The sequence below is a fragment of the Dermacentor andersoni genome, chromosome 10 (assembly GCF_023375885.2).
Source record: "Dermacentor andersoni chromosome 10, qqDerAnde1_hic_scaffold, whole genome shotgun sequence".
Classification (NCBI taxonomy): Eukaryota; Metazoa; Arthropoda; class Arachnida; order Ixodida; family Ixodidae; genus Dermacentor; species Dermacentor andersoni.
In genome coordinates this window covers 83315431-83341367 of record NC_092823.1, presented here as the reverse complement: position 1 = coordinate 83341367, position 25937 = coordinate 83315431, and the positions used below count along the sequence as shown (strand labels likewise).

General features: G+C 48.4%; 1 protein-coding gene across 1 annotated transcript; it reads right to left on the bottom strand.

Annotated features, from left to right (window-relative positions):
• Positions 1-2763: 2763 nt before the first annotated feature.
• LOC129380707 (uncharacterized) lies at positions 2764-24108 on the bottom strand. Its single transcript, XM_055062478.2, has 7 exons — positions 24025-24108; positions 17283-17400; positions 12522-12634; positions 9686-9754; positions 8521-8556; positions 4502-4570; positions 2764-2932 (listed from the first exon to the last, which is right to left on the bottom strand). The coding sequence occupies exons 2-7, from the start codon at positions 17386-17388 to the stop codon at positions 2828-2830; spliced, it is 498 nt and encodes a 165-aa protein (XP_054918453.2). The 5' UTR covers positions 17389-17400; positions 24025-24108; the 3' UTR covers positions 2764-2827.
• Positions 24109-25937: the final 1829 nt, after the last annotated feature.

Sequence of the window (25937 nt, the reverse complement as noted above, 5' to 3'; positions counted from 1 at the left end):
TGCCGACTTGTGGCCGAAAGATAGAGCGCTATTGAGCGTTTGAGCGTGTCTCGGGAGGCGGGTGTGAACGGGCATGAGTGCAGTTGAGTTAGAATGTATTTTTCAGCCGTTTCTTTGCGCGTTATTTCAAGAAAGCTTAAAGTGTCGGCATCTGCGACACGGCAGAGGAAACAACCGCCTTATTCAGTTTCCACGCCGGCACAAAAGGCATCTGCGTTCTCCCTCTCTAAATATGCTCTCTCTAAATATGCTCTCTCTAAATATGCGCTTATGCACACAGTTTCTGGTAACAATATATCGTCGAACCCACATGTTGTGTTCAAGCTAAAGAGCAATGAGAAACCGGAACTATAGCAGCCCTCCGTACTGCTCGGTTTTGAGTCGCCGTTTTCTTAAAAGCCCAGAGCCTCACGTAGTAGCTGGTCTCAATACGATACGACACTGTTAATAGGTGCAACTTCCTATGCTCTCCAGTATTTTGCCCTCAGTTCATGTCTGAGCTGCACGATATACACTGTATTTCAACGTTAGGGATTCTTTCAGAATCTTCAATGCAGCATTCCTGCACTGCAAAAATTTGTGAAGGAATGGCAGCGCAGCCCCTTTTTAATTTTCCTAGTAAGGGAAAACTGCTTGTAGGTTTAGCAACTAGTCTATAAATTTTTGCCATGTACAGTGCACAGCGATTGGACAGCTACACTGGGACGGCATTAATGGCCACTCTCTTTCCTAGCGCATTTGCATGGACGCGACGACATAAAAATGCTTCGCAATGGATTGAGTCGCTTCTCACCGTCAATTTCGGAAGCCCGCGTCCTTTGCCACTCAAAGGCGCTTGCTCACGAGCCTCCGCCAATGGGCGCGCACTCTAGGCCTACGTCATGTGCCGGACGGCCGGTGACCCCGCTACCAGACACCGCTCGCATCCGCGGCAACAGATGATTGATCATGCGCATAGATGAATTACCGCGAATTCCTGACAAAAGCTGGTGCACGTACCAAGGTTTTCAGACGCCTCACAAAGCGAGTGCCTCAAGAACAAAGCTTTCTGACGTGTTTGAAGTGAAATGGGAAAGAACAATAATTATGCACCTCACTGAGGAACAAGAAAAATGATTGAACTTAACTGGAGCCTCAAATTTAAAAAGAATTACCTGTGATTGGAAAAATTTGTTCCCACTTGCATGGCTCATGAAGTGCCAGGCAGTTTCATACATGAGGATAGCGTAACCGCAGACACATTCAGAATAAAAGAACACCAGTGCTAGTACCGCCATGAATCGTTACAACGAGCTTTTATTTCGGTTAGTAAAGAGTTCACAATCGCGGTTTCATCACGTGACTTCACTTCCTGGAATGCTGCCGTCTACGCCTCGTCCGTGGGTCGTACAAACAGAAAATCCCGGCTATTTATCACATTTGTATTCTGTTACTCTTCAGGAATAAGATGTCTGCCTTGGTTAACAAGTACGTCTTTCTCATTACCATAACCAAAGATAAATCTAACTTATGGCTCACCAGATCCCTACGCGTACTGAGAAACAGGGAGAATGATGACACGGAGCATGGCTTATATTGAAAAGTCACAGTGCTGCACTCTTCTTCAGAGTAGCTTCTTTGCCTTGATTTATCGTCGGCGTCAAAGAGTTTGCCGTTCATGCGACAACAAAAGTTATTCAACAAAATGTTAGCACTGCACCATAACACACATCTCATGACAACTTTACTGGTGTGCCCTTCTTAACATTCGGGACACATGTATTTATTTCAGTCTAGATTATTCCTGACGACCGGTGCCACGAGATGGCCACACGTGCTCCACGAAAATGCTAGATGCTCCGCCTCCTCGGCGGCGCGGGCCGCCAGGCAAGCCGTCCGGTCTGAACAGGCGCGCGCGCTCACCGCCTCGCCGCGTTGAAAATCCGCTTGGCCGCTTAGACGCTCCGCTTTCGGTGTGAATGTGCCTTAAATGAGGATAGAGTCAATTGAGGCACTTGAACCTTCGACCTTTGGTGGGAATCGAAGCCGCGAGCTGGGGTGTGAATTAGGGAAAAGTTAATTAAGACACAGTTAGTTAAGGTAGAATTAGTTAGGGCCGTTGAACCCACGACCTTTGGCGGGAGAAAACAAATAATAGCAAGGAACGACGCATTCGAATGAAAATGTCAAGTAATGTATTGAATGTCTCGTGAGTGCGCAGGCTTGCACCTTCGTCCTATTTAGCGTAAGCTAAAGTAACTGTCGGCTTTTATTTTTTTATATCATTCCAGACATTGGCATATGCTCACAATGGCGGATAATCCGGCTTTATTATCGCTTTTGCCGCCCGCCGCATGCAGTAAAGCGTAGCTGCACTCTTGAGCCTGTTTCACATGTGGGTGCGTGCGCGACGGCGGCCGCTAAGCGGTACCGCGTCGGAGAAACGCTGCGTGGTTTCACATGCACCCTCATGACGCGACTCGCGACGCTGGTCGCGAGTCATGGGTTACCGCGGTTCCCCCAAACGACACGGAAGCTTCGCATATTCATGCGTCAGCACGTGCGGGGCGCAGGTTCTGTTATCCGAGAAAAAAGAACTCATGCTGTGACGATGCACTTTTACTTCGGTTTCACTTCCTGTTCTATAACATCCTCCTACTACAGGCGTGTAGCACCGTAGCTGGAGAGGATAGCTCTAATGAAATTTGGCGTGAAACGAGTCTGTCGGCGGCGTTCTCGATGCAAACACGCCGATGTAAACAGCCTATAAAGCAGTCAGCAAGATGCAAACAAACAGTTCTTTATTAATCAATGTGCGCTTGTTCAATCGTAGTGCCTTCTTTTTTATTCAGGTCCATCCGAAAGTCAATACTGCTTGCCGCCCTACAGCGACAGCATCGTCCATTGCTTGCATATCAAGGGGACGACTGCGATATACTTTCCACATGCACTCCTAAAAGTGAGAGGAATAGTAGAAATATAAATTCAAATTCGCACTTAAGTAATCTTTCAACAAAAGTACATTACCTCGCCTGTTGTCCCCTGCGCTAGTGAACATTGTCTCGCGAGCAAGTGAAATATTTGAAGCTTTCATCTTGCAATGCGCCGAGAATAACTGATTATAACTAATGACCGCGATAGGGCACACAGGCCTCTGTAATCCTCATCTTGCATCTGCTATCGTGGGTAATAATTAAACGGAGATGTACTCTGTTAGTTACGAGATGAAAGAACACCATGTAACCAGCCCAATTTCTCGCTCCGCGTTTAAAGTGCGTAACTAAGCAGTACGTTTCTCAAACCGAGTGCCAGTAATACCGTTTGACAGGGCTCACTCTGTCACGGTACGTATAGTCTGTCAAACTCAAACAAGTGCGATGAAAGGTTGTAAGGTCTACAAGGGTTTAGTCTGCTGCAAAAATTTCACGATTGCTCGGCTAAGACCCCCCGAGTTCGGCACGTACGGTCCAGAAATGGCGCGGAGAGACTCCGGCAGCAAAGGAAAACGATGTCCAACCCCTACGACCACCGTGGAACGCGTCCTTCTCCGTAGGGAGCGCAAGCACTGGAATCTGAGGCAAGCCCAGGAGACCCAACCGTGTACGAGTGCGGCACACTCGAGTGACGCAGGCCTGGCTCGAGCGGCGCCACCAGCATTATTTCTTTACGCTAGAGCCCAAGAACCCTCCGTACAAGTGGACCCACTATTAATAGGGAGCGAGAGATCGTGCTTGCAAAATTCTGCCGGAGGACCCCCTTTAGCTCTACCATTAGCTATGCGTGTAAGCCTTATAATGCGTAAATAAATGTGACTTGTGTATTTGGTTACGTTCTTTGTGTACTCTAATGCAAATAAACCCTCTGCAGGACGCAGATGTCGTTTCACGTGCCCTGCTGGAGTTGCGTCCCTGATGCAGCCTACCCAATTTTTTTCTTTTGTTTCATTCATAGCTCGCTGCTAAGTACCGCGCCGTTGGTGCCGTCCGTAGCAAGAGAGCTGAGTGAGGCTCCAGAAGTGCCCTTCATTGGCATATCGTCGTCGTTCGTGGTTGTTCGAGTGTCCTAGTTCCAGCTTCGTTGTCGTCCCGCCACCATCGTCATACAGTTGTTGTCACACTACGTTGTCATACAGTCGTGGCGCCCTCGTCATGTATTCGTCGAAGCACTGAAATGGCTCAGTGGCTATGAAGTACTGCCAAGCACCACTGGGCCATGAGATGACGATGAGCATATGAGGACGATGGCTTGACGACGACTGTACGACGACACCTGCTGATGCGGAGCACATGACTGCAATGTCTTGGAGGAGGCAGGACCTTTAGATTCCCAAGCGTTTCGGTGAGATCGAGATCGGGAGCGAAAACACCTGGCCCGCGCCGCAGCTCAGGCTTAAACAGTTAAGCGAGCAATGCACACTCGTAACCGCCCGGTCGGTATTTCTTTTTCTATTCTTTTTTTTTTTCTTTTGCTTACCTCTGCAATGAGGCTTGAGTTGCGCGCAAGGCTAACTTTTGTCACTCACCAGCGCCTTTTGTGAAGTTTCTACGTGAGCTTCGGAGATGTGCAGACTCGTTACATTTGACAAACCCTGCTGGAAAAGAAGAGTTACGCAGAGTGAATACTGCTGAGAAACACACACATCACAAGTAAGAAAGTCACGCGATCGTTTTAAAGTGTTACCATTCCTACGCCACTTCACGCACTTTCCAGGGACCGACTATCTATGTTTGTATCTATGTATCTCAGTATCTATACGTACCGAGGACAGAGACTGCAGGTGCTCAATGATTTCCTCGCACCCATAGAATTGCACGTCGCGCTATCGGTCATTGCAATACGGTATAAGTAGGTGTCCGTAAACGCCACTGCAAGTCATAGGGGGTACAACTTTGCCTCGCAGCGAGAAAGGCTAAATGACACTTGTAGCCGTAGCGAGGAGTCCAGCTTAAGCAGTCAGCAATAGCAGATACTCGAAGAACTCCAGGGAATTCAAACTGCAATCGAAGCCTACCCTGTCTAGGTGACATAGCCAATCTAAAAAGGAAGCTGTTGTTCGGGATCAACACTGATTTCCCAGTCCAAGTACAAGTAAAACGCGAAACATGATCTCATGGGACAGCTGTAGACCGATTACAAATAACCACTTCACTTCACTTCAGTTTAATACCTTGGAGGGGTACTGCATAATACCTAATAGTACCATAATACCTAATACCTTGGAGGGGTACTGAATAAGGGGTGCCTAATAAAGTAAATATTAAAAACAGGTGTTAATTTTGAAATATGGGTTGCAATAGCATCGGTAAAGGCATATGAGCTTGTGATGGCTTCAATGGCCTGTGGAACGCGGTTCCAGTCCCTTACTGCTGAAATAAAAAATGATGACCTTTGCGATGAGATATGTATGAAGGGGGCGCGATTTACGGTAGGTGATTAAGGTAGATCTAAGAAAACAAACGGAAAAGAGAGACAGTGGCAACCTAAAGTCGAAAAGAAAGCGTTGCCAAGCCAGATTCCGCTTTTAATTATGAAATGCTGATATTGCACGAATATGAAGAATAAGTAAACCTAGCAGCATGATAATGTACTCACTCGAGTGCATTTGTGATATTTGTTTGATGCGCGCTCCAGATGGGAGATGCATAATCAAGTTTCGACTTTACAAATGATTGATAGACGAACGTTTTCACTTGTTCCGGAGCATGACGTAGACGTCCCCTAGGAAATCCCAATGATTTATTAGCAGCTGAGATGATCTTGCTGGTCTGCAAGCGCTTGCATAGATCACAACGTAGAGTGACGCCGAGGTATTTGAATGATTGAACTGATTCTGCTGGTACATTAGCGACGGAATAGCTAAATCTAAGCGGTAGTCACGGCTGCGAGGGAAAGACGCAAGTTTACATTTCCTAGGATTTAGATTTATTAGCCAGCGATTACACTATTCTTGTACGTTACTAAGGTCGTTCAGAATGAATGTGTGGTCAAATGTGTCGGAAATTGTGCCGCAAACACAGGAACGTTACATGATACATGGGTTGGCAGATTGTTATTATGTGTTAAACTAAGAAGCGGTCCTAAGACGGATACCTGCGGAACTCCTGACATTTAATTATGATTATTAACGAAAACAACCTGAGAGGGGTTAGTCAAAAATACTCCAATCCACTTTACGACGTCAGGGTGTAAATTTAACTTTGATTTAATTTACCTTTTCAATTTACCTTGTTGATTTTCAGAGAGAAAATTTTATTTCAGCATTTGCAGGAAGCGGCTCTTTCAGTTAATACGTCATACCTTTTACGAAGTTTGCCAAAGTTGGTACGTTTAAACACAAGTCCCAATTTCGCCCGAAAGGCGAAGCATCGATTGGGATAGCAAATTAGTAGACAGCTGTATGAAGTAATCATTGCTTTACCGGCCGCGTAAACTTAGAAGAATTCGCTAAGTTAATAAGCGTGGTGTCAGCGTGCACCGGCAAACATCCCACTTGGTGACCGCGAACACTCGCTGTCAAAATGTTGACGTGAGCAAGAGCGGCAGCAGCAGCGAGTGAAGTGACCCTTGTGCTGTCTATCGCGTTAGCGCAAACACGGTGAGAACACAGCACGCACAACGGTATACGCCATCTTCATATAGCTCTCAAGATACGGCACGCCCGACCGCGCACCGCCGCGCAAACTACGCAGTTGCTGGTAGAGCAGAAGCCCCCCCCCCCCCCCCCCTCCCTCCAGGCTGCCTCCCTTCTTTGCTCCCTTTAGCGCGCGAGATCGAGCTGCGATCGTCAGTTCCCCTTGCGCCCGGTCGAAAATACGCAGTTGCTGCCGGAGTCCAACGCCGCACGCCCTCCCCTGCCTCCGTCCCTCCCTCCCATCCTGCCACAGCCTTTCGCGCGACGGAAGACGGCGTGCTTGCTCTCCGGTTTATAAAACCCCTTAAACTTCGTAAGGTAGTGCCACTCTTTGAAGAATGCCGCCTCCTCCACGCGCGCTCTGCCCGAGGCCGACGCCGCACGCTGTTGGCCTAATAGCATCACCTGGGCCCTCGCGCCGTGCATCAGCGCCATTTTTGCTCGAGAAGCGTCTAGGGAGTGGCGAGGAGCGCACATTGGTGCCGTTGCTACGCTCGAGCAGTGTAGGCGGCGCCAGGGTCGAAGAAAGCGCGTAAAAGAGAGGAGAAATGAGGAGGAGTGAAGGCGGAGGAGGAGAGTATCGCTACTATACGAAGTATAAGGGGCTTTACCGGTTTTCTCTCTGGAGCGCGCCAGATTGAGCCGCGATCATCGCACATACATCATACGACGCGCGGTGACGGGGTTATTGCCCTTTATACTTTATACAGAACATCACGGCGACGGAAAAAATGAGCAGGAGTGTCCATATAATTGCTATCACAATAAAGATTCCCCGACGATTATGATACGCTCTAACGTGAAATTTGAGTGCAGCTGTATACGTATTTTTCATTCACGATATATTGGCAGCCGCGAACAATGTGTCTCGTGCGGCACATTGCAAATGGAGCGAAGTAGGGCACGACTGCCACGCTAATCGTGCGATTGCGAAAGCCAGCGCGTGGGTGACGCATGGGTGCGATTCACAGCAGCCGCCACCGAGAGACCTCCCAGCCGACGGGCGCATTTTTGGCACCATCGCGGAGGCATCGTCGCCGCACTACGCTCTTCCTCTCACGCTTTCACTATGCCCTCCCCCGATTTCCTACTCATGGTTCCGCGTCACCCTTCTCTCCGCTTTCCTCCTCGCGTCTTCACCCCCCACTGTGCCCCGCGTACGCTGTCATCATTCGCAGTGCTCGTTCACTCGGTTACGCCGACGCTCGCAGCAGAAACGGTCGACTAAGAGCTGCGCTCTAAAACGACGAAAAGAAACTTGCCACCGGTAGGATTCGAAACCGCAATTTCCGCATTGCGCGCGCCTTACACTACCAACTCCGCTACAGCGGCAATTGTTCTCACGTCCACATTCTTGGCTATTTATATATGTGTACAAGATATAACCTCGGGTATGTTACCCAGCACCACTCATGGCCATGGCGGCGAATGCGGAACTTCATTAGCGTCGATGGTGTCACGTAGTACGAGAGCATTTAGGAGCATTCAGTGGACTAACGCTATTTCGTGTGCTACCTAAAAGCATCAAACCTGCCGGAGTTGAGAACGTCGCTATGCAATGAACGAGAAGAAAGGGATACAATGGGACCGATTTCAGCTTATTCTCACAGGCCTACCTGGAGGAGCCTCGATTCACCACAGGTAGGCTCGATGCACTCAGACTCGCACTCGCACCCGGCGACCTCACTCGAGACTCCTGTGTCGGTGTGACTCCCTGAGTCGACTCGTGAGCGAGGTCACCGGCCTACGGCAGTGTATGTACATATTCAGCTCTCCGCAAAGCAACCTCGCGGACTGGAACGCTATGTGGTTCCGATTGCGGCAAATATGAACACCAAATCAACCAACAAAAACTAACTTTTGGGTGGTTTTCTCGTTAACGTGGCTTTGCTGAATAGCAGATCTCTCACCTGTTTACGAACCACTTGCAAAGTGCAGTCATATACCTGAAAAAAAAAGGTAAATTTTCGCAACGTGTTACTTTTCTATGGTGGTACATTCACACGTTTTTGGATCTATCGATACGACATCAAACGTGGAGAATACATCGTCAAAGAAACCTTTACAATTGGGATCATGCCGGACAGTCCACGGAATGCGCCTCAGGCCGTTCTTCGCACCGCTAACGTGCTCTGCGCCTATTTCTCTACTTTTGTTGCGATAGCGATTGCGTACGCACGCTCGAGCCGAATTCGGGGGGTTGCCGTTGGCGTTGTCATGCTGTCCTGCTATCTACGGCGCACGCGCGACCCGAGCGTGGGAAGATTAGAAAGACTCCGGAGACGCGAAGTACGTTCGGCTGCAAAAGCGACGAAGTCACGTGGACGTAACCGCTACGCTGCGCTAATCAGGCGCTGCTGAGGCCAGGGCATCGATCTGCTAGCGCGAGCCTTGTGCGAATACACACACACATTAACGTTGCCGCCGAGTAGATGTGTGCATAGCGCACCGTGATGAACGTCAAGCCCAATTTTCATCGAGGCACGGTGCCTTCAACGCCGCTAGTACGCTCTTCATCGCGTCAGCGCTCTGAGGCCGCCCTCCGACTTTCGTGCGAAAGTGGCAATTTCTTTTATTGCGTTATTTGCGTTCACGCTCACTCGTGGAGCACTCGTGTATTGTTTTGGGTATCGCCACAATGCCTTCCAAGAGGGGAGGCTTTGTATATAGAATAAAAACAGGGGCAGCGCCACACAGGAAGAGCGAGTAAAGAGCACAGGACAGAGCGCTGTGTCGAGCGCTCTGTCCTGTTCTCTTTACTCGCTCGTCCTGCGTTGCGCTGTTCCTGTTCTTATTCTAAAGATGAACCAACCAGCCCCATTGAACACACTGCGGACGCCTGCTTTGTATTGCGTGTTGCGTGCTCCGTGCTATATATTCACATTAATGTGCTGAACATGCATTGCCTATCCTTACGAAGCACTGCTAGGACAATCCGATCGGATTATTAAAAAGATGAACTCACCACGTCGATCACAGATTACACCTGATGCAAATATCAACAAAGCAAAAATTTCGAAGCTGTTTTCACCGACTGCTGCTTTTACAAAATATATTTCGGATGTGCATACGTACAAGTTCCGGCGCTCCGTTTCGGGCGAAGGACTTGCATGTGTTGTAATGGGTACAAAATGCCAAGATGGTCTGCGAATAAACATTGTCACAGAAACAATCGAAGATGGCAGTTAAAGTCGGCGATACCTTTCTTATTTAACCCGCTGCATATCCCCGTGCCACTCGTGAATTTTGAAATTTTATGGGCACATCAGCAGACACAGAAAGCGGCAATCTCGCCACCAACCACGACGCCAAAAGAAACCATCACATAGTATATTTTGTTGTAATCGCTGCACCTCTGTTGAAACTCTGCAGTGACTTCCACGATCCCTATTCCCGCATTCATAAATGCACTTAACTTGAACCTCACGCTTGACTTGATTTAAATGACGTCTGTCGGGACCGCGCCTAACAAAACGCAATGAGTGTCTTTGGAACGTGCACGTCAAGCGTCGGTTATATCAAGTCAAGGATGGGCTTCAAGTTCAAATGCATTTCTGAATACGGGGATTAGTATCTTGGCCGCAGCTTCGTTGCAATGCCTATCAACCAAGGGACCGCGCTAGATGCCAAGGTGTCTGTTGAAGATGGCAGGCTATCGTTCTAATATATTTAAGGCTTCATACCCCTTGGCACATCAATTCTGGAGTATTGGCCAGGAATCGGCGCGTACCAATATCACGTATGCGCGGTACTGAACCTGTCTGTTCGCGCACGAACCCAGTGGAGCGTTTCGTCTACTCGGTAAGACAGCAGACAGCACGCATCTAGCTGCACTGTCTAGTAGACAACTTGTTTTACTGGGTATGTAACACTGCTTATTTTTCCTAGATTGTCCCAACCATCCAAAGCGGCCAAGCAGCTCAAGAAAGCTATCGCTGTAATATGGACAGGTTTCTGGTATAAATCTGGGAAAGGCATTTCGGCTGTGATTTATAAACGATATTTATGCGGTTTCTGATGTACAAAATTAAGTCCTGAACAAAGGATGTTCGCCGGTACTGCACGTACGACATCATGCGGCAGACAACTTAAAAGCGGGATAAAGGATTAAAGGAACACACGACACGGCGCCTGTTTCAACCGTTTCCTCAATCTTTCGTGCCGATGTTGCGCTGTTTGCCGGTATTACGTAAGGTCTCCGGCATTTTAAATCTCCCGTCAACAATACGGCTTTAATAAATGCGGATGACTCGTCAGCCAACGGCCTACTAGGGCTATTTCATGTCCAGGAAGTTTGGACATCGCCCCTTTGGCAATGTGTTGAACATCTCCACAATATACCAGCGTAACTCGATGAACAGCACTTTCTAAAACCTATATTCTAAAGCCTCCATGTGTGTGCTCCTCCTTTCGGATATATATATAAACGAGAAGAAAGGGGGTTAACCGAGGGGCCCGATTTTTATTAGTCATATCATAAGAAGCCAACAAACACTGACACCAAGGACAACATAGGGGAAATTACTTGTGCTTAATAAATGAAATAAATAAACGATGAATTAATGGAAATTAAAGTGGATGAAGAAACAACTTGCCGCAGGTGGGAACCGAACCCACAAACTTCGCATTTCGCAACCTTCGCAGTAGTCCCCCTTCTACTGCCTAAGAGGGCACTAACCCGTTGGTCATGCTAGCTGGTCATCGCGCAAAAAAATTAACCGGAACCGCCCTGAACGGCAACTGCCGAACATATGCGTTGCTCTTATGGCGGTGTCGGCGTGGTGCAGAATGTATATGTTCGTCAATGTAAATATTTGCATATCCGTGCTCGTACTCCTCACGCACATACACACAAGTAATGCATACGACGGAAGGACAGCCTGTTGGGCTAGTTGGTCTAACTGTACTAGAAGTACACATCAGAAGGGCCGTCTGAAGTATATTTCTAGTGGCGCTTGTGCGTGTCTTTAGTGCCTTCTTTATGTGTATGTGGATTTTTTGCGCTGTAATTGGAATTTACAATGCGTACGACATGAACATAACCGCTCACAAACATCATTACCACATATAACACAGTCCGCATCGCGCCGATCGCCATATAATGCTACGCATTGGACAGTTCCCGCAAGGGAGGTTCCGCCTAACTTTCCGTGTATGTGTACTAGAACTTACCGTGGGAGTGTTATCCAGCAGTGGATAATCAGTTATCCACTGCAGTAATGAGCAGTGGTAAACAGTTATCCAGCAGTGGATAACACTTACGCCCATGGCAGCGGATGCAGAACACCACTTCTACGGTAAGCGTCCCCTAGTATGTGAACGTTTGGGTGAAGCCAACTGCCCAACCAATGTGCAGCGAGCTGGGGACTGTCGGATTTTTTTTTTTTTTTTTGTGCCTCTCAAAGATGTGTTCCAAAACGCTAAAATGAGTGCGAAGTGAGAGCAAGCCCGCGCTCATCGCGCGCGCAGAAGCAGGACTCTCGAAAGGGCTCTCAAAGAATCAACACTGCTGAATGGCTGGCTTGACGACCACGCAAAAGTGACAATGCAGGCTGAGCTTTCCTTCTCCTGGCAACCATAACTCGTTGCGTGTTCCTTAACTTCGTCTCAACCTTTTATCGTTGCGATAACATTATAGGCAGACTTCACCCATTTCGTAAGTATCATGTTCCTCTTATGAAAAATATTGCCCGATCTGGAAGACGGTGCAGTTTAACACAGCGTCTCAAAGCGCAAGCTGTCACGAGCGTATAATACGAGAAATTGACAAGTGACACACCCGCCAGACGCTTCAAAGCGCAACTTTGGCCCGATAGAAGCATGCATGCGATCATGGCTCGTAGATTATGCATGCACATGCGCACACCCAAGGGCTTTGGGAAGTAAGTGAACCATGCTTAGCTCTACTTACTCTGTGCACCTTGTCAGGCGCCATTGTCTTGGCGTACGCAAGAATATAGTTCTTGCACACTCTCATGACTTCTCCGAAAAGTGCCTTGGCGCTGAGAAGGCGAGGCCCGAGAGCTGGCGTTGTAGATAAGAATAATACATCTTAGTACCAATAGACCAAACAACATGGATAAGGCTCCGTTTAGAAAAAAAGTCACCGACGATTACGATACGCCCTGATTCGAAATTTGAGCGCAACTCTATACGTGTTTTCATTTCGCGATATATTGGCTGGCGTGGACCAACAGTCTCGTGCCGCACGTTGGAAACGGAGCGAAGTGAGGCGCCATTGCCTCTCTAATCTGGAGATTGGGAGAGTCAGCGCGTTGGGGGGCCAGCTCGTGGGTGACGCGTGGGCTCGATCCCCGGGACACGCCGCCGACTAAAAGCCCCTCCATACACGCTTTCGCCGACCAGGTTAGGTACCGCCAACCTACCCTCCTCCTCCACGCTCCTTCCTCGCTCACACCCTCAGCTTCTGGCGTCAAGCGGAAGTTGCGTAGTCCCAGCTTCTCATTTAGGCGGAAGCGACGTCACTTCTGCTAGAGGTACAAGCGTACAACAAGCGAAAATTCAGGAACCGGAAATACCGGAAGCGGAACGACCGGAAACGGATACCCCGGAAGCGGAAACTGTGGAAGCGGAACTGGTATGAGCGACGAATTAGGGAACAGCGGTGCACAACAAAGGTTGGCGCTACTTAGCAAAAGCGGCTTTGACGCGTGGATGGAGGGGCTTTACCGCTGACAAACCTCCCAGACAACGCGCCCTACTCTGGGGCCATCTCGTAGCCAATGTCGCCGCACTACGCTTTTGTTCTCACGCTTTCGCCATACTCTCCTCCACTCTCCTTCTCGTGGTTCCGCTCAGTTTCACTGCACCCTCCTCTCCGCTTTCCTCCTCGCGCGTCTTCTGTCTCGCTGCTTTCTTTTAATCCGCCGCTACGCCGCGCGTTGGCTTTCGCTGTGCTCGTTCGCTCCGTTACGCCGGGAATGCCGGCGCTCGCGGCAAGAACGGGCGGCCTAAGAGTTGCGCTCTAAAATAAAACTTCAGAAAAATAACTAGGAAAACAGAAACCTAGGAAAAATAAAGTAAAGCTAGGAGAAAGCTCTTCATTACGCCTCCGATTTAGATCAGTTCTAGCAGTAATTTCCTTTTTTGGAGGGGCATTTACTTCATTGCGCAACTATTCTCACTTTATCAATGTAAATGAGAGGAGTAGAAGGGCCAATATCATTATCCCCGTTTAAGATACACTGCACTCCCAGCGCACGTCTTGATCGGTACGCTGCGGCACCCAACAGCGCCACAAGGGCGGCGCCCGTTCAATAGTGCTCGCAATTATTCCACTCCAGCGATGATAACGCGGCCTAGAACGTGTGGTCATCACTACTGGCTGGTTGCGTACGCTGTCTCATGGGAGAAAACAAACGTGTCCGCGCCAATATATGATGACTCATCCCGTTTCTCGGAGGCGCGCACCTTCGCTAATCAAGAAGACGACGGCGTGTACGTAGCAGACGAGCGGAGCGAGAGCCGTTTTCAATGAAAAAATCGTAGGCTTTGACTAACCGCTTTATTTTATTGCGATAGCAAATATATGGACAGTCGAGGCGCATTTCTGCCATCATCGTCGGCGTCGGCGTGATGTCCCGCATAAAGTCGTAGGCCGATTACGTCGTCGCCGTATGATGTATGGGAGAGTGAAAGCGTGCGAGGGTGAGCCGACGATGGTGGTTCACTCTCGCGCGCGCTAAGGAGGAAAGCGGAGATGAAGCGCGCTGTCTTCCGTCGCGCGCAAGGCACTGGGGGGAGGGAGGCGTTCTGCTCCAGCGGTGACTGCGTATGAGCCGGCCCAGCGGACCCTATCCTGAAAGCGATCTGCGATAGGGACAGAGTGCACCGAGTAGCGATAGCTTCATGTGTGCTGTGTTCTAGCCACTTAGTTCGCGTTGAAGCGAGGAGGAGCACGAAGGTCAATTCGCTCGCTGTTGCTGCCGCCCTTTCTCACTCCAGCGTTTTGACCGCGAGCGAGATGTGTTCATTCTTGCTTGTGAGCACGTGACACCATCCCTGTTAATTTCGCTAGCAAGTGAATGTTTGCAAGTTTACGCGGCCGATAAACTACTGTCCTTACTACTTCTCGCTGCCTACTAATGTGGTATCGCAATCGATGCTTCCCCTTTCGGGCGAAACTGCGACATTTTTTTTTACTGATAAGTAAAACTGCCTGTGTTATCGAGAACGTTAGGTTGATTGCCTCCATTTACAATTCTTAGGCAAAACGTAAAGCTTGCATGATGTTTCGAAAGCAAATTTGGGCCATAAGCACCATCTTGTACGCATCGTGCCCTACTTCAGGCGTTAAAGAAAATGGAGGAATGTGCAGAATAGAGCCTTAGGAGTGCGATTCTATTTCGTCAACCGTTAAAGTTGATGGAATTTTGTCAACTACGACATCGAAATATTAAAATGAAAATTCGATACCGCAGCCAATGCGCTAAATCTCTATCAGCTTGCCGTGCGTCGCGTACGGTTTAACGTGAAGCCAGAATACGAGCTCGAACGTTTGGTATCATGCACCTTTAATGGTATATTGCCATGGCATTTTCGACTTGTAATTTTTTCCCTTGTTTGCCTTAGGCGAATGTCTTGGGCTCCAATATACTAGAAAATTGGCTGGTAAGCATCACATCACACTAAATAATTGCTGTGCGGCTTTTCCATGGAACTGTTTCGGTTTGGTTTCCCAGGCGGCGTGCGTTTCATAACGCACTGACACTGAGAGGGGTCACGAAAAAGCAGCCAATCACGACGTTTCGCCACTCACTCTGGCTCACTCGCTCTTCTGATTCGCTGTTAGGCTTTGCGCTGCCACATGTAGCAGCCTAATGTGCCACTGCGCGAGCCAGAGCGAGTGCTGACGCGTCGCGAAATCCTGCTCACACGTGACCTACTTTCAATGCTATGACGTCAAGAAACGTACGCCGCCTGGGAAGATGAAACCGAAACTGGCTCGTGGGCTGAAATATCAGTGGTCAGTTAGAGGCGCTAAAGTACGCTCGACTGTTGAAATTTATTTCTTAACCCTAAGGGCGCAGCTATATCCGGGCGCCGGAGCCGGGATTCGCAATGGCATTCTACTTCTGAGCACGCCATCATGCTCAGTGAGCCACCAATTTGGCTTTAGACAAATATATAAAATACCACTTTTCTTACTTACATGGTAAGTGGATATACACCGACACTTGGCCGGATGCAATTAGAAGACTCCTCTTCGCATTCGTCCCTTGCGCGCGGGCGAGATAGAGCTGCGATTGTCAGCTCCCCTCGCACGATTTCACTAGCACATACAGCGCAGGGCGCGCGGCGATGGTGTCATCGTCCTTAGACTTTATACGGAACCTCACAGCGACGCCGACGCCCACTGACATTGACGGTAGAAATGCGCTTGGAGTGTCCATATAATATCATCAACTCTAGATGTCGGCTTTCAAATAGCGAATACTTATCCATGCTTATATCTTGTACCCAGTCCTGCAATAGCCCTTCCTGGGTCGCAGTATGTCCGAGTAAATGAAATATAATAATCCAAACTTTATTAAAAAGCTATGTCCAGAAAGAGAAGTACCAAACGATTGCGAGAAGTGTAATGACATCATTACTCTGTATCATATGCTTTGGCAGTGTCCTGTGTCTTTCACAGACTGTGACAAGAAAATAGATTGGTGGCAACGAGTCCTTCACAGAGGAGTTATTTTAGATCAAGTACAGGCCGTCCAGAAGGCCCACGATATGACTGTAAAGTTAAACTTTACTGTCCCGACGGGGGAGCTGAGGCTTTTATTTTTATTAATTTACATGCCTCAAAGTAAAAAATGTCCCAACGTGGGAGCCGCCTGCGCCAACCTAAAGGTTAATCTTCAGGACCTGAGTAAAGTTCATCATACCATACCATAAAAGATGACGTGCGCAAATACCAAGATAACGAGATATTTCAGTGCTCACTCCTAGTTCTCTAGGTCCTGATATACGATTCATTACCAAGCACACACGATATATTACGAAAACACAAAGTGAGAAAGATGGATGGATGGATGGATGCAAAACTTTAATAAGGTCCTGACGTACGCGACTCAGCGCGCTGCGGGCCGCTCCCACGTTGGGACAGTCAGGCCTTGCCCGACCGCCGCATCGTGGGCCCTCTGGACAGCCCATAGTTGCGCCCCGGCATCGGGGCTCTTGATAGCGGAGAACCACTTGTCCTCATTGATTTGTTCTGTGCCTCGTAACGAGGGGCAACGCCAGAGCATATGGTCTAGGCTAGCGATGTCATTGCAGTGCCTGCAAGAACTAGTGGCATAGGTGTCGGGATAAATTTTGTGGAATAAAGCCGGGTTGGGAGAAAGATAAATTTTATTTTGTACCATAAGCCCACTAGCCAGCAATAAGCATTTTTATGACACAGGCACGATATCGAACAAACGCGAGTATAGGGCACGACGCACCAGCGCTCATCTCGTTTATTTATGTTTCTTGCCTCGTTACTTTAGAGATCGAGAATGCAATTTGTTTTCAAATAAATCGACATAAGCCTTAGAGACAACAGCAATGCATTTTTTCTCATCCATGGATATTAAAAGAACTTTTGCACACACTGCGCTATATTGAGAGGAGCCGGGCTTGTTTATGCAAGTATAACATATCAAAGATCGCTTCTTACGTGGCAGTTTCGTGTTGCATGAAAAGCTTGGACCCAGCAAGGAAGCCCCCAGCAGGAAGAGGACACCTAGTGGCCTGGCGATGCCCATATGCCGATGAACCATCATAGATCGGTACCACTGAATTCGGAAAGAGATGAGAGAAAAGTGTCGACACCAGTGCGATTAACATTAAAGCAGTGTAGAGACACACCGCCGAAACGGGTCGCGTTATGAGGCGCGTACTGCACCCGGGTTCCTCTGTCGCGCTTCCATCTTGACACGCAGCGCTATCGGGTGGTGCCACCGTGAATCCCGCGCGTAGCCTCCGAGATGGGTGGCGCGCCGATGCATGCGAACGCTAAGAATTGTTTTCTTGGTGCTCGCCGTGGATTCGTGGAGTACCGCTAAAAGCGTCGCGCTGCTGCCCTTCAGGAACCAGCGCGACGCGGGTTCTGTTGCGCGCAGCACCGGATGCATTTTAGAGGTTCTTGTGTCACTGAAGAATGGCGCCAAAGAGGTTAGATGCGGACACACATACGTACAGTCGCGGTCAAAAATACGCGGCCCACGGCTCCAGTCGGCGGAGCGGCCGCGAGCCGCACCGCGGCGCTCGCGTCGGCGCTGCGAGAGTTTGCGCTCTGACGACAGGTATCTCCCTACGTATCGTCCGTATCCGTTACGTATCCGCCCGTTACGTATCGTCCGTTACGTATCCGCCCGAGAGCGAGGGAGATACCTGTCGTCAGAGCGCAAACTCTCGCAGCGCCGACGCGAGCGCCGCGGTGCGGCTCGCGGCCGCTCCGCCGACTGGAGCCGTGGGCCGCGTATTTTTGACCGCGACTGTACGTACATAGAATATTGCGAAATTGGTGAGGTTCCCCAAGAACGCTAATCGCATTTACAAACTTCGAGCGTCTGTTTGTGGGGGTGGGCACTTTGACACCATGATTACATTGAAGCGACTAGCCTTCTTTTCCTATTTCCCCCCTCACTGTTCTTGGTGCTCGCTGGTTGTACGTTTACCGCCGACACAAAAAAAGAACGCTGACGCAACGCGCGAGTGCTGACCCGCAACCGACTTACAGGGCGCCGTTCGCCGCCGAATGCCAACTAGCTTTCTGAGATCAAGGAGGTTTTAAAATGGAATTGCTGAGGTGGAGATGACGTCCCCAAAGTGAAGCCGTGTCATTGCCATCTTACCACATGCACGAGGCAAGGTAGCACTTTCTTCCCACCTCGTGCTATCTGAGGTCGTTAGTTTTGCCCTACGGATATTGTTCCACTACTTCATTTCTGTTGCTAGTTTACGATGAAAGCCTAAACTCTGTTCTCAAACGTTACGGAATATGATCATGTTAGTGCGCAGCTAAAGCTAATATCTTCGCCATAAACTCCGAGGACAAGGACAAGGACAAAAGAAGGTATAAAACGAAGACACTTGTCCTTGTCTTGTGTTGCGCTGCAACGAACCTTACTGTGAATCCCAAACAACTGGGCCAACTTGCCGTTTTGATGCATTTTCTTTTCCAATTAGCCTAGCGTCCATAATAAGTAACCAAAAGTAACAGCTGTGAGCGGATTTCAACTGTCGCGGCTCTCTTTCAAAGTAGAATTATAGGCAAATTCTGGCTTCACCTGCGCTGGTAAGAAACAGCGGGGGCTGCCACTCCAGCAAACATTTTTTTAAAACCTCCTTATTTGAGACGCACGTGATGTCCCAGAAGCATTTTAGAGTGTCGTTCACAGGCTGTACTAAAGCACAACTCTAATAATCCTCTACTCCTGGCACCCTTTTTCCTGCGGCGGCTGGGCTTTTGCGTTTATGTATTTGTACTACCGCTGCAGATGTGCTAGTTGGTTACTATGCTCTCTACGAAATTGCGCAATGAAACTCAGACTTCATCACTGTAACATCTATGCGCCTTCGAGCGCATCATTTCTTTAGTACAGCTACTAGCATTCTACAAACGTTCGGCTACTCGCTTACATTGACAATCATCGTCAATGATTTCTGCACAATTTTTGTTATCTTTATTTCCCCCTCTGTTCATTTTCTTAACATTTTTTTTTAATAATCATGTGAACCTATATGTGAACACCGCACATTGGGATAGAAATGGGGCTAGCAATCGTCTCCTCAAAAGAGAACGACGTCATCCCTTCGAAGAGCATGTAGGGTGAAAAATAGAGGAAAGAGAAAGGGAAGCTGGAAAAAAGAAGAAAGGATAGTCCCGAAGCACACGTCTCGCGTTGATTGTCAACGTGAATTAGCACTGAAGCAATGTACGAGCAAACCGTTTTGACATCGCCGAAACGCGTAGTGTATGACGTGGGGATGCACCCAGTCTCCTATCTCGTGATTCGATGATGACGATGAATGGGGCGGTGACAGATAGTCACGTAGCCTACTTGAGTTATTCATGCATGCTATACATGTTTTTCATTCCAGCATTTTGGCATCTACACAATATTTTTTTTTCTTCAGAACTTCTCCATTTACCTTGTATCGCTACCTATGCCTGTAACGGATACAGTCGTATCCATTTCTTCCGTGATTTTTTTTTTTACCAATAGTCTAAACGTCTCTTGCTTAACTCGACTGCTCACCGTTTGATGCTTCTGCCCACGTTAAAGTCAGGCCCTCCTGGAAGGTGTACGTTACCTGCGGGTCCCGCTGGGTTAACCCCTTCGCATTCCATTAGGATGTGCTGAGTGGTCTCCGGATTTTTGCTGAGGCATACACATGCCTCACTTCTGAATATTTGCTCCAGCACGTTTTCGACCTTAGGCAACCAGCTAGAGCCTCAAATATCAAGGCACTGCCGTTTGTCTTATCGTACACATTTTCCCTTCTAATTTCTTTCTTCCCATTCTTGTAAATCTCCATGGTCTTCTTTCCTTCTGTTGTTTGCACCCAATTCACTCTATTTGTTTCTCTGACTTTCTTTCTGGTCACTCCTGGTTTTCTATTTACACTTTCAATCCCCTTGTACTTGGCTGTCAACTTTCTTGGCCTCTTCCTAAATTCCGTGTCCATGTTTTTCAGGTAGAGATACGTGTGCACTTCAGCCGCCCATTTATTCTGATGCGTGCTCCTCAGACTTCCCTCTAGACACACTGCGCCATCTATCATCACCATCACCATCATCATCAGCCAATTTTATGACCCCTTCAGGACGAAGGCCTCTCCCTGCGGCCTTCAATTACCCCTGTCCTGCGACAACCGATTCCAACTAGCGCCCGCGAATTTCCTCATTTCATCGCTCCACCTAGTCTTCTGCCGCCACCGATCGCGTTTCCCTTCTCTTTGTACCCAGTGTGTAACCCTAATGGTCCGACGGTTACCTAACCTGCGCATTACTTGACCTGCCCAGTTCCATTTTTTTCACCTTAATGTCAATTAGAATATTGGCTATACCCGTTTGCTCTGTGATCCAACCCACTCTCTTTCTGTCTCTTCTACCATTCTGTCTTTCTACCATTCTTCGTTCCATCTCTCTTTGCGCGGTCCTTAACTTGGTCTCAAGCTTCTTTGTCATTCTCGAAGTGTCTGCCGCATATGTCAGCACCGGTAAAATGCACTGATTGTACACCTTCCTTTTCAATGATAATAGTAAGCTTCGAGTCAGGAGATGACAATGTCCGCCGTATGCGATCCAATCAATTTTTATTCTTCTATGAATTTCCTTCTCATGATCAGGTTTCCCTGTGATTAGCTGACCTAGGTAAACATACTCCTTCATGGTCTCTAGAGGTTGACTGGCGATCCTGAACTCTTATTCCCTTACCAATCTATTCATCATTGTCTTCTGCATATTAATAATCAGCCCCACTGTTACACTCTCTCTGTTAAGGTCCTCAATCATTTGTCGTAACTCGTCTGCAGTGTTGCTGAATAGAACAATGTCATCGGCAAACCGAATGTTGCTGAGATATTTGCAGTGGATCCTTAGTCCTAAGCCTTCCCAGTTTAATATCTTGAATACTTCTTCCAAGCACGCAGTGTACAGCATTTGAGAGATTGTGTCTCCCTGTCTGACCCTTTTCTTTATAGGTATCTTCCTACTTTTCTTCTGTACAATTAAGGTAGCTGTAGAATTTCTGTAGGTATTTTCCAAGGCATATACGTAAGCGGTCTGTAATCCTTGATTACGTAATGCCTCTATGACTGCTGGTATCTCTACTGAATCAAATTCCTTGAAATCTATGAAAGCCATATAAAGAGGCTTATTGTACTCTGCGGATTTCTCGATTGCCTCGTTAATGAGATGGATGTGATCCACTGTAGAGTATCCCTTCCTGAAGCCAGCCTGTTCCCTTGGTTGACTAAAGTGCAATGCTGCCCTTATTCTATTGGAGATTATTTTGGTGAATGTTTTATATAATACTGGGATTAAGCTAACGATCCTCTAATTTTAGAATTCCTTTCACGTCTCCCTTTTTATGAATTAGTATAATGTTTGGATTCTTCCAGTTTTCTGGGACCCTTGCAGTCGATATCTACTTCATATATAGAACCGCCAATTTTCCAAGCATTATGTCTCCTCCACCTTAAATTAAATTGACTGTTATTCCATCTTCTCCTGCCGCTCTTCCTTATTTCATGTCTTGCAAGGCCCCTCTGGCCTCATCGCTAGATATAGGAGGAGTTTCTGTATCTGGTTCAATACTGTTTCTAATGCAGGTATCCTGACTCCTTTGGGTACTGTACAGGTCAGTATAGAATTAGGCCGGTTCCTTTACTATACCTTCGAGATTGCTGATGATACTACCTTGCTTATATTGCAGTGCATACGTCTTGGTTTGTCCTATGCCAAGTTTCCTTCTCACCGATTTCAGGCTGCGTCCATTTTTTACGGCTTCTTCAGTCTTTCTCATGTTGTAGTTTCGCATATCACTTATTTTCACCTTGTTGATCAGTTTTGACAATTCCGCGAATTCTATCTTATCTCTTGAGTTGGACACTTTCATTTTCGCCGTTTCTTAATTAGGTTCTTTGTTACTTGGGAGCGTTTGCCTACTGGTTGCCTTAGTGCCTTGCCTCCCACTTCAATTGCTGATTCTGAAGCCAACCTAGTTACGGTTTCATTCATTAGCTCTAAGTCATCCTCATCTCTCTGTTCTAAGGCTGCATATCTGTTTTGCAAGTACCAGCCTGAATTTGTCTGCTTTTATTCTTACTGCCTCTAGAGGCTGCCAAAGCTCAAAGCCATTCTTCACAAGGCAAGCGCGACGGCCGGCCAGAGCACGCTGATCGCGTGCGGCAACTTTAATGCGTTGGATTCGGCGTGGGTCTACACCGAGAGCAATGCGAAAGGCACAAACATGTCCTGAGATGCGGCGGAACTCGGCTGTACCCTCATAACCGACCCGGCTCACCCAAGGAGAATTGGCAACTCCATGTCCCGAGATACCACCCCCAACCTCACGTTCATCAAGGACAACGAACCGATCACGATCGCATGGAGGAACACGGGGGTGGACCTCGGCAGCAACCACATGATCGTGGAAATCGTCATACCGGAGCAGGGCAGTACTAACGTCAGGAAACATACGTGGATTGATTGGGCCGCTTTCAGAGATAACACAAATCAGGAGGAGGAAGAAAAGACCGAAATCGATGACATGGAAATGTGGATCAACAAGATCATCCAAGAAGCTCGAAACTCAACCAAGGACATAGAAATAGACCTTGGAACGAACAGAATGGACAGCCGACTGGCCCACCTCATCGAGGCGAAGCAGTCCATTCTCAACAGATGGAAAAAGCAACTCCTCAATCGTAGGCTACGAAAGAAGGTCGCAGAACTCAACAGTCCAATTGAGGAACGCTGTCGCACGCTATGCGTGCAGCAGTAGACCGAGATATGCAACGCCGCCGACGGCCAGATGGACAACGGGCAAACGCGGCGTTCTCTGGTAACCGCAGTCCGCCTGTGGGCCGGCCTTCACTGGATGTACCACCGCGGGCCCGTAATTTGGACACCCCTGGACTACCAGTGACTCAAGTTGGCGGGAAAACGGCTACAGACAAAAATAGAAACGTGGCAACAAAAACATTCCCGAAAGTGCGTGAAGTATCCAAAGAATGCTAATCGCATTCGGCATTTCCCATTTGACACCATGTTCGGTTGCCACGGGGTGTTACAAGATGGCGCAGCATGTCTGTTTAAAGCGAACACTTGTGCTTGTGACGAGAGCACCTAGTGACAATGGCAAGGTGACTGCTCGGCAACAGCGACTATGGTGCGTCGAATAATCTATTTTTGTCCAGCGACGAAACGTAACAGCCTGTTCTTTCACAACCTCAGCCGATTCCGAAAGTAGCGCGCACTAAACTGGGTCCCTTGTGGCTCTGGCTGCTGCAAGGGTAGGAAATTCGTGTTCTCCCGCTTTTATAAGCGAACTCAAGCCATGGGGCGTGACGCAGGCACGAATCATGTCCGACCACAGGCTTGCACGAGGAAGGAGAAGGTTAAACTTATTCTCTCGGGACATTACATGTGTCTGCCGTCTAATGAGTAGCACATCAAGATGTTGCGCTGCGGACCACTGCTTCAAATCTCACCATCGGGAACGTAATTTTCTCTATCTAAGAGGCCCCAAAGGAGGCGAGATGTGAAGCTACCCAGCGCAAATCTCCTTGCAAAAAGGCAAAGAGCACTGCGTGAAGGAAGCAAGATAAATCACTCTAAACACTTACAATTCAATACGCGTGAGTAATAAGCAGAAAAAAATGTAATGTGCAACAGAATCACGAACCTTCTTTTCTCTCCTGAGCCGCAGGTGGTTCACAGTTTTTTCACCGCGCTCACGTAGCCACTGGTTCTCACAATAGAACTTCACGTAGCGTATTCCAGTCGATGTGTTCTACTTTCTCTCTAAGGTAAACGCACCGTCCCATTTATCAATGAAAGCTAGCAAAGGCTCTATTCAAAAAATACATACAGGTTGACCTGGTGAATAAATAAGTGAAGCTTTCGTTACGAATAATTTAGTTTTTTGTGTGCCATCGACAGTGCATGAAAACAGTGAAAAAGCAAACATCCCACGCACACATGGGCGGCTGTAGCAGCAGCCCATGCTTCTTGCTCGAGCTAGTATTCTTGATATCCAGCTGCATACCTTGGTCATGGGCTTTCCCTCCTTCCTCTCTCTCAGTCAGGCTGAATGCCTGGGCAAACACGCACTGTTTCTTCTCTATGGAGTTAGAAAAACTCTGCTACGTGTCCTCTTCATTTCTCATTCGCGCAAATGTAATCGCGTACGCAAACGACCTTCCTGTTCGTATAGCGCGTGTATTTTAAGGAATTTCTCCGCTCTCTGCGACGATGAGTTCTGAGAAATCCCGAGCGAAGTTTACTGAATTGATGACCAAGTAAATAAAAAAGAAATCCCTGCAGTCGCAGGATGGGCGGGGGAGGTGCAAAAGTCTGTGCCGAAAGCAAATGAAATAACAGGAAAATAAATAAAATGACGAGACGGCGATGAGCGCTGACGAAAGATCATCACCGACGCTAGGCCCAAGATCGCGCCGTTCCGCTCGGTGCGCCGTTCCTGACCACCGCATTAACCACTACGAACGCCAAGAAATGAAAGGTTTACAAAAGTGCTGCATGGGCAGGGAATCCTAAAAATATCCACCCAGGAACGTCGGTCCCACACGCTGTGGCTCGTCGACGCTTCCCAGCAGGCACCTTCTTATACATCAGTCGTCGGTTGCGGTGCGCTCCAACAGCGAGACCCTGCGGTCTACAGCAGCGCGGTTGAATATGTCGCGGAGAACTGGCTCTCGTCGTGAAAGAGGATAAGCGTGCACGGCAGATGGGACGATACCGCCAAGCTGAACAACGTGACTTTGCAACGCGGGCGTGTGCCCGACCTCTGGTCTAAGAATCGCGAGACAGATTTTTCCGACGTGGTCAGCGCTTAAGACCCCTTTTGCCGACCTGTTCGGTCGCCCTGCTGTCCGCAAGCTGCGCGCACACCAGCGTTTGCGCCAACGAGCACAGCAACCGGGATAATAATTCACGAGCAACATCGAAGACATTCTCGACCTGTGTAAAAGAGTCAATGCGACCATGTCAGAGTTTTGTCAATCACGAATGTCATGAAATCAATAGACGACGACGTGTTCCATATGCTGCTTGCAAAGAGCCCGCACACTGTAGCAGAAGTCATCACCGTGTGCCAAAGTTACTAAGAGCTACGCAAGCAGCGACCTTTAGCCTTCATTCGCACGACGAACATCTTGCTGGATTGGCTCCCGTCTGTGACCAGTAATCTCTGCTCGCAGAGACCGAAGTGTTCATGCGTTAGGAAGTTGCTCGTCAGCTCTCCTTAGTACTGTTCGCTCAGCCACCACAGTTACAGCAGCCTACTCCACATCTCGCGCCCATTGTTCGTCATGCGATTGAGCAATAAATCGCCTGTGCTGCTCCTGCATCGTCAGAGGCTCTCAGCTACACTGAAGTCATCATCAGGCCACAAACACTCCCTTCTCTTGTGCCTCCCAGTTACGCCGACGTCGTCGATATAGGTCGCCACCACAGGCGGCCGTACGATGATTTCAACAGATGCTTCGTACACCGCGTCCTGTGACCTGGATGGCATCTGCCAGCGTGAGTTCGGGGCGTACATTGGACGATCGGCCAGTTGATGTGGTTTTCGTGACG

Coding starts and splice junctions, on each gene's coding strand:
- LOC129380707 (XM_055062478.2), bottom strand. CDS start 17,388: ATGATGGTTCATCGGCATATGGGCATCGCCAGGCCACTAGGTGTCCTC. Junction 12,635..17,282: donor ATGCAACACGAAACTGCCAC/GTAAGAAGCGAT, acceptor CTACAACGCCAG/CTCTCGGGCCTCGCCTTCTC. Junction 8,557..9,685: donor GAAACGGAGCGCCGGAACTT/GTACGTATGCAC, acceptor TTTTTTTTTCAG/GTATATGACTGCACTTTGCA.